This window comes from Crinia signifera, chromosome 4, assembly GCF_055691185.1.
Source record: "Crinia signifera chromosome 4, ASM5569118v1, whole genome shotgun sequence".
Taxonomy (NCBI): domain Eukaryota; kingdom Metazoa; phylum Chordata; class Amphibia; order Anura; family Myobatrachidae; genus Crinia; species Crinia signifera.
Window position 1 is genome coordinate 249,195,231 of NC_139220.1, and position 13,157 is coordinate 249,208,387.

The following is a 13,157-nucleotide window of genomic DNA, read 5'->3' on the forward strand; positions in this document are numbered from 1 at the left end:
TGTATGTATGAGAGCGGCAGGGTGTATGTATGTATGTATGTATGTATGAGAGTGGCAGGGTGTATGTATGTATGAGAGCGGCAGGGTGTATGTATGTATGAGAGCGGCAGGGTGTGTGTGTATGTATGTATGTATGTATGTATGAGAGTGGCAGGCACCTAGGGTTACCACCCGTCCGGGATTACTCCGGACAGTCCGGTAATTCAGGCTAGTTACTTCCCATGCACTGGAGGGACCCCGCCGGCGACTTCCCATACCCTGTAGGGACCCACTGTGTGCCTGGGCTGCCGGACCCCAGGGTGATGCGACCGAGCCAGCCCAGACCGTACCTGTCTCTCCCGCGGCCCGCGCTAACCCCCGGTGCCGCCTCTTATCCGCAGACTCTCCTCCCATCACCCGGACAGCCCTGCCCCCTGACTAACTTTTCACCCACTATGACCCATTGACCACTATCTGTTTTTCACCCTCTCCATCACCCTCTATGCTCTCTACGGCAGAAATGCGGTAAAATACCCATTTTCAGGGATTTTACCCTATTTTTAAATGTAATAAAGCCCTACCAGCAGTAGCCTAATGTAGCGGTAATACCAACTATACATGGCATTACCCTGTAGAGGCACATCGGCTTCTTTCCGCAACACTGGGAGCATTGGTAAAGGGACTCCCGGATCACAGACCCGGAAGTCCAGGCAACAGAGTGCATCACAAAGGGCATCTTTTTGGGAGAGCGGTCCTTTGCATTACAAATCGCATATGTTAGTGTCTATGCGAAAAGTATTGGCACAATGGATGGTGGCATGTACCGCAAGTGGTTGGTACATCCTGCTCCCTGTCTCCCTCTGCCTTCTGTCACACTTTTACCTGTCCTTAGGTCTCCTCTATTGTATCACCTCACCAGTTTCTTTCTCCAGTGACTCCTGCTGCCTGTATGCTGACAAGTGTGTGTCCAGACTGCCGCTTGATGTTATGGGCGTGTAGAAGAAGCATTGAGGTACCTGTAACATTACCACCAGCTCTACAACACTCAGGGACACTGGTCATCACAGGAGCAGGTGAGCAGAACATAGTGACTGGGGAATATGTCCACCTCTCTCTCCCATATCTCTTCCCCACTCACTGACCCTGGTAAGAAAATGTATGAATGTTTCTGGATGCACCCACCTCATAGCAGTTACCCACTGCCTCCTTTGTCACCCTCTGATTCCTCTTTCCACCAATATCTCCCGGTCACCTCTGTCTGCCCTGACACCCACCAGTGACCTGGGAACATGCCCCCCTTTCTCTCCCCATGTCTGCCTCGCTCTCTGCCCCTGGTCTCTCTCTCTCTATTTATCTCTGTGTCCCTGGTCTCTCTCTCTTTCTCTGCCTCTCTGCACCTGGTCTCTCTCTCTCTCTCTGCCCCTGGTCTCTCTCGCTTTCTCTGCCTCTCTGTCCCTGATCTCTTTCTTTCTCTGCCTCTCTGCCCCTGGTCTCTCTCGCTTTCTCTGCCTCTCTGTCCCTGATCTCTCTCTTTCTCTGCCTCTCTGTCCCTGGTCTCTTTCTCTGCCTCTCTGCCCCTGGTCTCTCTCTCTCTCTCTCTCTCTCTCTCTCTCTTTCTCTGCCTCTCTGCCCCTGGTCTATCTCTCTCTCTGCCCCTGGCCTCTTTCTCTGCCTCTCTGCCCCTGGCCTCTCTCTCTTTTTCTGCCTCTCTGCCCCTGGTCTCTCTCTCTCTCTCTTTCTCTGCCTCTCTGCCACTGGTCTCTCTCTGCCCCTGGTCTCTCTCTCTTTCTCTGCCTCTCTGCCCCTGGTCTCTTTCTCTGCCTCTCTGCACCTGGTCTCTCTCTCTCTGCCCCTGGTCTCTCTCTCTGCCTCTCTGCCACTGGTCTCTCTCTCTCTCTCTCTGCCCCTGGTCCTTTCTCTGCCTCTCTGCCCCTGGTCTCTTTCTCTCTGCTCCTGGTCTCTCTTTTTCTCTGCCTCTCTGCCCCTGGTCTCTTTCTCTCTGCTCCTGGTCTCTCTTTTTCTCTGCCTCTCTGCACCTGGTCTCTCTCTCTCTGCCCCTGGTCTCTCTCTCTGCCACTGGTCTCTCTCTCTCTCTCTGCCCCTGGTCCTTTCTCTGCCTCTCTGCCCCTGGTCTCTCTCTGCCCCTGGTCTCTTTTTCTGCCTCTCTGCCCCTGGTCTCTCTCTCTCTTTCTCTGCCTCTCTGCCACTGGTCTCTCTCTCTCTGCCCCTGGTCTCTCTCTCTTTCTCTGCCTCTCTGCCCCTGGTCTCTCTCTCTTTCTCTGCCTCTCTGCCCCTGGTCTCTCTCTCTCTGCCCCTGGTCTCTCTCTCTGCCTCTCTGCCACTGGTCTCTCTCTCTCTCTCTGCCCCTGGTCTCTTTCTCTGCCTCTCTGCCCCTGGTCTCTCTCTGCCCCTGGTCTCTTTCTCTGCCTCTCTGCCCCTGGTCTCTCTCTCTTTCTCTGCCTCTCTGCCCCTGGTATATATAGTATAAAGCACATTCCCAGCAGCAGGCCCAGAAGTGTCCCAAATTTATAGTTTGCAGGGAGGCGCAAAAACACCCTAGCACCGGCCCTGCTCGGGGTGATGCTGCAGGGGGAGGTGATGATGATGATGTGCAGGGGGGGTGATGATGGTGCAGAGGGGGTCATATACATATATATATACAAATATACCTGCTATCTCCCTGTCACCCCAGGTTCCCCTGTTCTCCGCTATCTCCCTGTCACCATAGCCTCTCCAGTCACCCCAGCTTCCCCAGGCAGTCATCTGCTATCTGAGTCACCCCAGCTTCCCCAGTCACCCGCTATCTCAGTCACCCCAGCTTCCCCAGTCACCCGCTATCTGCGTCACCCCAGCTTCCCCAGTGACCCACTATCTGCGTCACCCCAGCTTCCCCAGTCACCTGCTATTTCCGTCACCCCAGCTTCCCCAGTGACCCACTATCTGCGTCTTCCTCAGTCACCCTCTATATCCTGGTCATTATTTAATTACTGCTCACGGCATATGGTATACTATGTAATGGGTGTGTGACGTGTAATCGGCATTACAATGAATTTTTTTGGCGCGCGCCTTCGGCGCGCACTGTCCTTGTTCACCCTCCTTTAGAAAAAAATTGAGTCCTGGCATCATAACGAGTATTGGTCACTGTGGTGTATGGTGTAACATGTAATGGGCATCACGGTGTGTGGCTTAAAGTGTAATGGGCATTACGGTGTGTCATGTAACTGGCATTGCAGTGTGCAACATCAAGAAGGGAATTGAAGCAAAGGTTAAAATAAATGATAGGGCGGGTCAAGGGGAGGGGTTTGGGCAGGTCAAGGAAAGGGGCTGGGTGGGCCTAGGGGCGTGTCCGGGAATCTCTCAACACTACAGGAACCAGGTGTATGTATGCATGAGAGCGGCCATTATTGATTTGTTGCCGCCCACATGAGGCCACTTCCAGAAATTTTCCAGGGCCACTTTTAGTCCCCAATCCGCCCCTGGTTAACACAGTGAACGTCCACATGCTGACTGAACCATCAGAGAGTGTATGAGCTCAGGGGTAAAGGTGCTTGCTATATAGAATGTCAATTTTAACATTTCAAACCATCACATCCACTAGAGGTCAGCTGTGAGTGCAATCAGTTAATAATAGGAGCAAGCAAGTGTGGCCTGCAGCCATTTGCCTGGGAATAGTGTGGATATGTTATCTGGAAGCTGAAAGATAGCTCTCCCCCTATCCGTGCCAGCTGCCGGCCCCTTCCCTGGATTTTTTGCTTGTAAGGAAGGGAAAGCTGCGGAAGAAGCAGGCACTGGGGTTGGCTCTTTCTAAGCTCTTGTGATTGCAAAGAGGGAGGAGGATCAGCAGCAGCAGCAGCAACAGCAGCAGCAGCAGCAGCAGCAGCAGCTCTAGACCATTTAAACCAAGGAGACACCAAAGGGTTGTGCTGCCTATTCTAAGACATTCTGACACAAGCAAATACAAATAATAAAGAAGAAGAGGTCACACCAGCAGGAAAATGCAGTGCAAAAAAAACAGGAGCTCTGGAGGAAGGAGTGGGGATGTCCAGGGGGACGAGGCACAGAGGAAAAAGAAGAAAAAGAAGACATCCTGCTTCTTAAACATCAAGATCTTCCTAGTGTCTGAGTGTGCCCTGATGCTGGCACAAGGCACTGTAGGAGCTTACCTGGTGAGTCCCATCTAAGTAGTGGTGCATTCAGAGAACCTGATGCATACAAGCCAGGTCAGGTCAGTGCATTGTGTGTGAGCATGGCTACAAGACACTCTGTATACTTAATACTCTGTCTTCAGGTTTCCAAGTGCTGCATAGAGAGAGGGTGACTTTCCTCTGTAGGCGGGCAAGGGGCAAGCAGCTTTTTAACTATTACTCTGTGTTAAACAGAGACGCATAATGTTGGGTTGGCTGCCAGCATCCACTGCAATAGGCAAGGGGAGTTACATTCAGTTTATATAGTACCTGCAGAGATGGCTATGCAGTGACTAAAACCTTGGAACACATTGACATGTCCTCATTGCTTGTCATTAACTGCTTGTCAAGCCTCAATGGGCATTTACTTATATATCGCCCGCATATTCCAGTGTGCCTTACAGTTAGGAAGGACTGTAATATCCTATTCATTATACAATGTATACAGGTTCATTTTATTTCTGCTGCAGTAGGTTTAATGCATATTGCTAGTATATCATGCATTTACATGCTATTTTTAGGTAAAGATGGTCATTGCAGTGTATTACATTCGTGTTCAATCCAGATATAGTCTTTTTTTTTTTTTTTTGCTTGTGGTGTGTGCAGGCTAGTACATTAGAGGGCATGGTGCAGTGGGGGAGAGCTGTCACTCAGCGGTCCACATAAAGTTGTCTGGTGCATACAAGTGCTCTATTCTAAGTTACTGCACACTTCTTCTACAGAGCAGATGATGCTGCTGCATTGGCAGCTGCTGCTGTAATTGAGGTGCACTGGTTCTCAGTTTTCCAGAGCTGATGTCTTGAAAGTACATATATATACTGTACAGCAATGTGTTCAGTGTGAGACATGAGACTGCATGTGTTCACTACTGTAGATTAACCACCAAAAGTGCTACAATGTATCACTTTGTGGTAAGCGGTCATCCATCTATCTATCTATCTATCTATCTATCTATCTATCTATCTATCTATCTATCTATCAATCTCGTTTATCTGTCCCTCTATTTATTCCCATGGTTTTATCTATATTACCGCACACTGCGCTTGACATCACATTATTCACCTGTGCGCCTCAGAGAGGGAGCCCTTGGTCATTGCAATAATTAACTTTTTTTCTCTTATGCTTTTTGGTATAATGTATAACCCATTTTATAACTTCCAGTCATACATTGTTATCCAGTATAGAAATAACCACACCTGAAAGTAAGAACTGAGCTGATTCATGTATGATCTGTGTTAAGCCTGACTATGGTATAAAAATCCCTCAATGACTATCTCTCCTTTATTTACCTACAAAGCCTCTGTCACTGTCACAGGCTGTATGGCTCACACTGATAAATGCTACTTCTTCTTTCATGAGGTTCTGCTTATCCTGTAACCCTTGTGGGAACCACAACAGGCATCACAACCACACTCACCTTAGTAAACGTTCTATAGTGAAAAGCACAATTTACTGTACTGGAAATGTATTTCCTCTTTATAATGTAAGTCTAACTTTAGATTCCAATTGTTCCAATCACTCTTTATCAGACACTATTAATGGCCGTTTATCTACAGTATATCCATATATGAGTGCGCAGTATCTACAGGGTTTAATTCTTAAATTGCTTGTGAAACATTTTTTGGGGTATGGGGGGGGGGGGGGGGGGGTGATAATTTCTTCTTTTTAGTTCTACAGCTACGCAATATCCTATGAAACTACATTATTTAGGTGCGATCCACTTGTGCAAACCATGCATTAAATATTATCAAGGAATAACAATGTTTTTTTTCCCCACAAAGATGAGGGTACTATGGATTTTAAAGAAGAGCTGTCTATAGTAAATGATAGACTACATAAACGTAAGAAGCACTATGGATTTGCACTAATGTCAGAGCAATTGGGCAAAGTACAGTATTGTGCACAATCAAGTTTGCAAGACTTTCACCTGATTCCTGTCTGCCACAGGCACCCTGATAGGTATCGCAGTAGCTGTAGGATATTCAAGGTGTTGAGTCCATTTTCCTTCCTGGCCTCTCACCTGAATGAATATTTGTAACCATCTTTTTTATGACTCTGTAGGAATAGGCTGAGAAGTGCAGCGGAGTATACTCTGTATATAATCCGAACCCAATCACTTGTCCTAGAGTAGTATCCATGAAAATCCGTGAATTTGTAATGTAGACTGCGTAACCATGAAGTACGCTGTAAAAAAAGTTGTTACAGTTACACTTCTTTATGTATAAATAATGAATGAAAACTTGTAAATATTTAATGCGCAAGTTCTTTCATTTCTATATATGTGTCTATTCATACTGTATATGATCTATATGATGGCTATCGGATGTCAGCCAGCATGACATTCTCTGTTGTATATGTGTCTGACAATGGATGAGAACACTGGGCAATTCTTCCTTAGTTTGGTTAGGGCACATGACTGTGTTACGGGCCACTAACCAGGAAGAGCCAATACAGAGGAACTAAATGCAGTCATTTGCTTGTATGCAGAGTTGTACTCTTATCTACATCGGGAAGCGATCTTTTGGTCTACAGCATGATGGTCGACAGTCATTAGGTCGACACCATTATGTCGACATGGGAAAAGGTCGACATGAGTCTATGTCGACATGGGAAAACGTCGACCCTCACTCAGTTATGCCTACTTGATCACATCCTAATATAGCCCTGTTACACCCCCAGGGGCAAACGCAGGCTTTTTAAAGGGGGTTTCCTGATGGGATGTGGCCAGGATGCCAGTTTTCATTATACCGATGCCGACATCCCCACTACCGTCAGAGATTAGAATGGCCATGCTGAAATACTGGCAGTCCTCATTCGGAGCATAGGTATGCTGGGGCGAGTTAGGGTCAGGCCAGGGGTCAGGTTTAGCCACTAATGGGGGATAGTTAGGCTGCACAGCAGCATGGGTTAGGCACAAACAATGTGGAGTTAGGGTTAGGCTGCTGAGGGAGGTGCGCTAGGTTTAGGTGGCAAGTTACAGGGGTTAGTTTTAAGCGCTAGCGGGCATAGGCACTGATTGCGTGGGTGCTCCCGGGCCTGAGCACCCACGGACGGTTTATTTATTTATTAACAGTTTCTTATATAGCGCACACATATTCCGCAGCGCTGTACAGAGAATATTTGAACATTCACATCAGTCCCTGTCCCAGTGGAGCTTACAATCTATATTCCCTACCACATGTACACGCACACACATTCTAGGGTTAATTTGTTGGGAGCCAAATAGCCTACCCGTATATTTTTGGATTGTGGGAGGAAACCAGAGTACCCGAGTATTGGAAGAATATACAAACGCCACACAGTTAGGGCCATGGTGGGAATCGGACCCATGACATCAGTGCTGTGAGGCAGTAATGCTGCCCAGTTCCAGCGGGTACCAAGGGGCCCATGAATATGCCCCAGAAAATCCATCCCTAGCCCTCACACAAAGAGGCCGCATTCCCAGAGGTGCATTGCAGGTGTGACGCGCCATGATGTCGCGCTACTCTGACCCGCCCTCACTCAGAGAACAGCCTGTCCAGACATGGCAGGCAGGGTTGGACAGCCATCCAGCCCCAGCAGCCCATTGGCCATGCACACAGCTGGGATGGACCACCAGCACGGCAGCAAAGACAGATAGGTGGCGGCTCTCTTTCCCCTAACAACCATCTCGGGACCCCGGCTGCACCCCGCCCCCTGGTAGTGGGGAGAGTTAGAGTCTGGCTGTGATGTGGGGGAGGAAGTGTTAGGCTTCTTCAGGGGCAAAGGGAAGGGTTAACTTACTTGCTGAGTCAGGATTTTCCATATTGGGTTGACATGATCGGTCTTTTGATCTCTGTCATCCTCACTGCTGGGATATCGTATGTATTGTATCCCTTCCAGATATGAGCTATATTTTATTTATGTGTGTGAGTGGCGACCTATGTACACATAATCAATATATATATATATATATATATATATATATATAATTGTTTTTATTACAGGAAAGAGGACATATTGACAGGAGTGACATGGTGTAGTCCTTGCGAATACATAAAGACATTCATGTTTTTTTGGGGGAGCTGGAATTCCCCCTGCCAGTCTATGTGGGGACAGAGCTCTGGCCATGCCCCCCAACAGTGACGGAAGTGGGGTGTGGCCTCATCGCAGCATAGACTTCACAAGTGTATGGATTGTGCATGCATGTGCAAGGCCATCCTGCAATAAAATCCTGCTCATGTTTTGATTGCTGGCCATACACAAGTTGAATGACAGAAAGCCGGTGTTTGGAAGTTGTAACTGGAAGTTTTCTGGGAGTGTTCTAAAAAAAGGCTGGGTTGCCCATGCATTTGAGGAAAAGTTGTGTGACATCAGCTCTGGCTCTGATCCGTCTGCTTCTATCGCACCCACCAAGTAAGTCTTGGGCTACGCACAGACTGCACACAGTGGAAAGTTAATTTGATGGTGAGCATCTTGCAAATGTTTGTGCATTTAATCGCAGATCCAGCTAATTTTCGCAAGCCATGCTTAGCAATTTCCAGGCTTGCATGGGGCAGGATTTCACACAGACTGGGCAGCAGTCGCAAGCAGATCACAGTGTACTGCTAAATCCGGCCACATCAATCAGGTCTAAGTAACCCCCAATGTAATATGTGGTGTACTCTTCATTGAAAGGCCATCTCAGTTGTTCTGTTATTAAGATAATCTGTAATTTGATGCTCTGATGTCCAGTAGCCATTCAGAACCACAGGCCTTAAGGCGTCCATACATTACGAAGGACAAGTCAGACCTAATTTCCCCTGAGCTCCCTCGGCAGCTGCCCGGGAGAGCTCACTACAATTTGAAACTTGATGTGCCATTTTTTACATGGGATAAATTGCATGCGATTTATCCCATGTAAAATTCCTGGGGAGCTGCACGGGCAAAAGAAAAAAAAATAGATTCAAAAGATAGGCCAACCACTGATTGGCTGAGAGCGCTCTGCCCGCCCCGCCGTGACCCTGCTACCCACAGCCACCGGGCATTTCGTGCTGCACACCCCCTTCACATAGGTGTGTGCTTCATCGCTGGCACACACCTACGGATCGGACCAACACATCGCGGGTACTTAAAAGCACCCGCAATGTGCAGCTGATGGGTCCCATCCAACAGATTGAACCTGCAGCAGTTTCAATCTCTAGGGCCCGACCCAATGTGCACGGGACCGATTTGGGCTGATTTCTCAGCCTGATCCGTTGGAATCTGGTGAAATCAGCCGAAATCGGATAAGTGTATGGGCACCTTTATACTTAGACACAAGTTTTTGTCTGTTGGTTCCCTCTTTGGACAAATGCCTTCAAATAAGTCACCACTGCAGCAGTTTTGCTAACAATCATTCCACCTGTAAAGAATGTCAGATTGCATTGTTTACCCATTATTTCATGAGTGATACAGTTCATTAGTTTTGGCATAGCTTCACCTCCTATATTCATACATAGATCTAGACATACAATGTCAGCATTATCTGCGGAATAACTACTTTGCATAAAATCACTTGGTGGTCATAATAATTTGCCCACTCAGTGTATATGTGTACTGTCTGTATTGACAATAGTTGTTTATGTGATGGAAACACTACCATTATTCTTGCTAAAGGAATTTTTTTTGCTGTAGACACCTGGCAAATCTTTTTGCTGAAGGTGACCCTTTGATAGATCTGTGTCCCTGTGTCCCACTTTTGCTATGTCTTTCATCTAGAACTTTCTGTAAACAACAAAATCATCAGTATGTTTGCAGCTAATTAGAACACAACGCGAAAAAAAAAAAAAAAGACAAAACATTAACTTTGTTTTGCCACGGTGTCTATATTTCAGTTGGCTATAAAATATGAGGGCTCCTTTTTTCCCTTACACTTTTAGTGTACACATTACACTTGATAAAAATTAAGCTCTAGGGGTAACTTTACTAATAGTCCTTTACATCGCACCTCGGACCCGGGTTAGTGCCGGATTTGTGACGTATGGACTTAGGTCAAGGTGCTGTGTGAAAGCACCACAGTTTATAACCCAGGATGACCAAACCAGCAATTTAACCCAAGTTATAGGATGGATTAAACTCTGGTCACCCTCTGTATAATAGGTGACCCAGATTTATAGCATCACTTGCAAAAGCAAATTCTCTCTCTAATGGACAAAACCATGTGCACTGCAGGTGGGGCAGATGTAACACATGCAGAGAGAGTTAGATTTGGATGGGGTTTGTACTTCAAACTGATCTCTATATTGCAGTGTTAAAATAAAGCAGCCAGTATATACCCTGTACAGAAACAAAATAACTCACCCAAATCTAATTCTCTCCACCTGCCCCACCTGCAGTGCACATGGTTTTGTCCATTAGATAGAGAGAATTTGCTTTTGCAAGTGACCCAGAATCAGGCCCTTAAAGTAAAAGTACCGGACGCGGGTGGAACCCGGAATTGCGATCCCAGGTCCGACCCAGCTTTATGATGTGAAAGGGTTTAAATGTCTGTTTTTCAGGGGTTCTGAAACCCCTACATATCACTAGGTAAGTGAAGCATCCATATTTACTATTTAGAGGTTTTTATGGGTTCTGTTATCCACAAAGTGCATCTGTTATACAGTATGTCAGTTTTTGGGGGTTATATCATCAGATAGCCTTCAAAAAACAAAGTAAAACTGACACATCTATCTGGTCCATCACAAGGAGGGGAATAACCATGGACTTATAATTTAGGCAGTTATTAAATATTGCAAAGCTGTTAATATATTAGCGTAAAAAATAATTGTTTCATGTTATTTAGAGAGCAATATTATTTATTACATATTTTATAGGGGAAATAAGAAGTAATTATTAATAGGTGTTTAAATCTGTATTTTAATTTCAGAAGTAGCATGTATTATTTTATGGCTATATAAATGGTACCTACATATAAAATAAATAATGCTTTCTCCATCATTAAAATCATTTTAAACACCAATTTATAAATAACTTGTCCTTTTGTATCTTTTTAAAATAAGTAATAAATAATATTGCTCTCTTAATTAAATAAAAAAAAAAAATCCACGAAAATATATAAATAAAAAATAGTATTTCCCAACCACTTCATTTATATGGGCAGGTTTGCCGGAATTTTTTTGACGTCTAATAAATACAGGGTTTCTATATTGTAGTGTTAAAAAACATCAATGATAATGTGGATGATAAATGCTGATGTTCTGTTCTACTTTAAAGTGTGGGTTTCTGTCGTTTCCCATTGGTTTAGGCTTAAGTAAATCCTCTGGTTGTAAAACTGCGTGAAAGCCAAAAAGCAAGGGGTATTCCATCTTGTCCGGGGTTTTTTGGCTAGCCAAAAAATCCGGACATCCCTTTTCTATGGTGCCATTTTAGTTAGAAAACAGCCGCATTTTCAAATAAAACATGTGGATCAGTAACCAATTCACCGAACCACATGTTTTCTGACCGTGACAATTTTTTCAATAGTTAGATTGAATAGGTTAAATGTAAATTAGACCAAAAATCGTCGAAAAAGTGCTGATTTTTTTACAACTGTCTGAAAAATTAGCATGGATTGAATACCCCTTTAGTAAATGTGTATGGCTCGTAAAAGAGGCTCTTCTTTTCTTATTGTTTACTTTTAATCTTAACCAAACAACTGGTGTAATTGAAGATTAAAAGAGTCACACAAGTGTCTTTGCGCAGTAGCTTTAATCGCTTCTGTGATTTTTAAAACGCTGACAACAGGAATTTGGCAAGTTCCCAAAGCTCAAAATAAAAATGCCCGGCAATTGAAAAACATTATTTTTGAAAAAACCATGCCACAAAGTATTTTATGCTTTTAGTATTTGCTCCAAATTCAAAAGCACCGCACTGTTCAAACGGAAATACAGGTACTATTCAATAATATTATGGATGCTTCTGAAGATGGAAAAGGGCTAGTGTGAAATGTGCCTGTCGAACCACCTTAATGTCCAATGTTGTTTTTCAGCTAAAGACTTGCAATTCAATATTGCCAAAATTACGGTAGATTTAAATTGCAAATATTCTTGCTCCCCTCAATGGGGTATATTCAATGCCAAAAGGTGAGCTATGATGGCGAGCAGTGCCGATAGCTCATCATCATATTTCGCCGGGTCAGTATTCGCTGTTTCCATCTCGCCTGTTCCCCGAGGCAAGGTGGAAACAGCGAGTGTGGCTGCAAAAACAATGAGGTTCACCAGAAAATTCATCCAGCTCGCTGCATTTGTGGCGAACCTCGCCAATTAGGGGAAACGGATTCCCCGGAACTTAGAATACAGTGAGCGACGGCGAGGAGGCCTGGGGCTTTTCCTCGCCATACAAACCCCCTTGTCACCGCTCAACAAGAGCATTGACTATACCCCTATACCCCTATGTGCTGCAGTTGAATGTCTGTGATGTAAGTTGGAACAGGAAATGTTCCCAACTCTAGGATCTTGCGGCCTTCACTTTAAATTTAAAATATTATACAGATAGGTATTAAAAGCAAGCCTTTCTTAACACACATACATAAAACCTTCTAAATGGCCTTTAATGCATATTTTAATATCAAATTGCGGTACTTGTGTATTTTGGCGGCGCCCCCGATGTCCGTCGTACGACGAACAGATCGCATTGCATGCCATGCACCCGATGGCATACGATGCGATGCGACACGATTTTGACCCCCTATACGACCAAAAATCGTATAAGCACCCTAAAGGGTGCTTTTCAGCACCCAAATGGGTGCTTACAATGTTAAATGCACCCCCACGCCACTCCCCCACTATAAGCGTGAACCCAAAGCGTGGCGAGCGCAGCGAGCCCGCGAGGGGCGGCGGTACGCGTCCTACGACCTTTTCATACCCCCACTATCCACGTCGGCGTGGAGTTGAGAATAGAATAGTGTGGCGAGCGCATCGAGCCACCGAGCCCGAAGCGTGGCGAGCGGACGCGGATACCTTCACAGGTAAACGCGTCCCTTCGCGGGCTTCACAGGTATCCGCGTCCCCTCGCGGGGCTCGCTGCGCTCGCCACGCT

The 13,157-nt window shown here is 45.7% G+C and overlaps 1 protein-coding gene across 2 annotated transcripts in view; it reads left to right on the top strand.

Annotated features, from left to right (window-relative positions):
* Positions 1 to 913: 913 nt before the first annotated feature.
* The window catches only part of SLCO3A1 (solute carrier organic anion transporter family member 3A1), a 266,549-nt gene continuing 254,305 nt past the window's right edge, over positions 914 to 13,157 (top strand). The window contains exon 1 of one of the 2 annotated variants that reach the window (XM_083184233.1): positions 914 to 1,052. Coding sequence is in view for 1 of the 2 variants with exons in the window: in XM_083184232.1 (XP_083040358.1) it covers positions 3,975 to 4,145 (171 nt within the window). In the remaining variant the exon portion in view is untranslated. Of the gene's footprint in view, positions 1,053 to 3,632; positions 4,146 to 13,157 lie in introns of those variants that run through there. The other variant, XM_083184232.1, reaches the window with a different exon arrangement.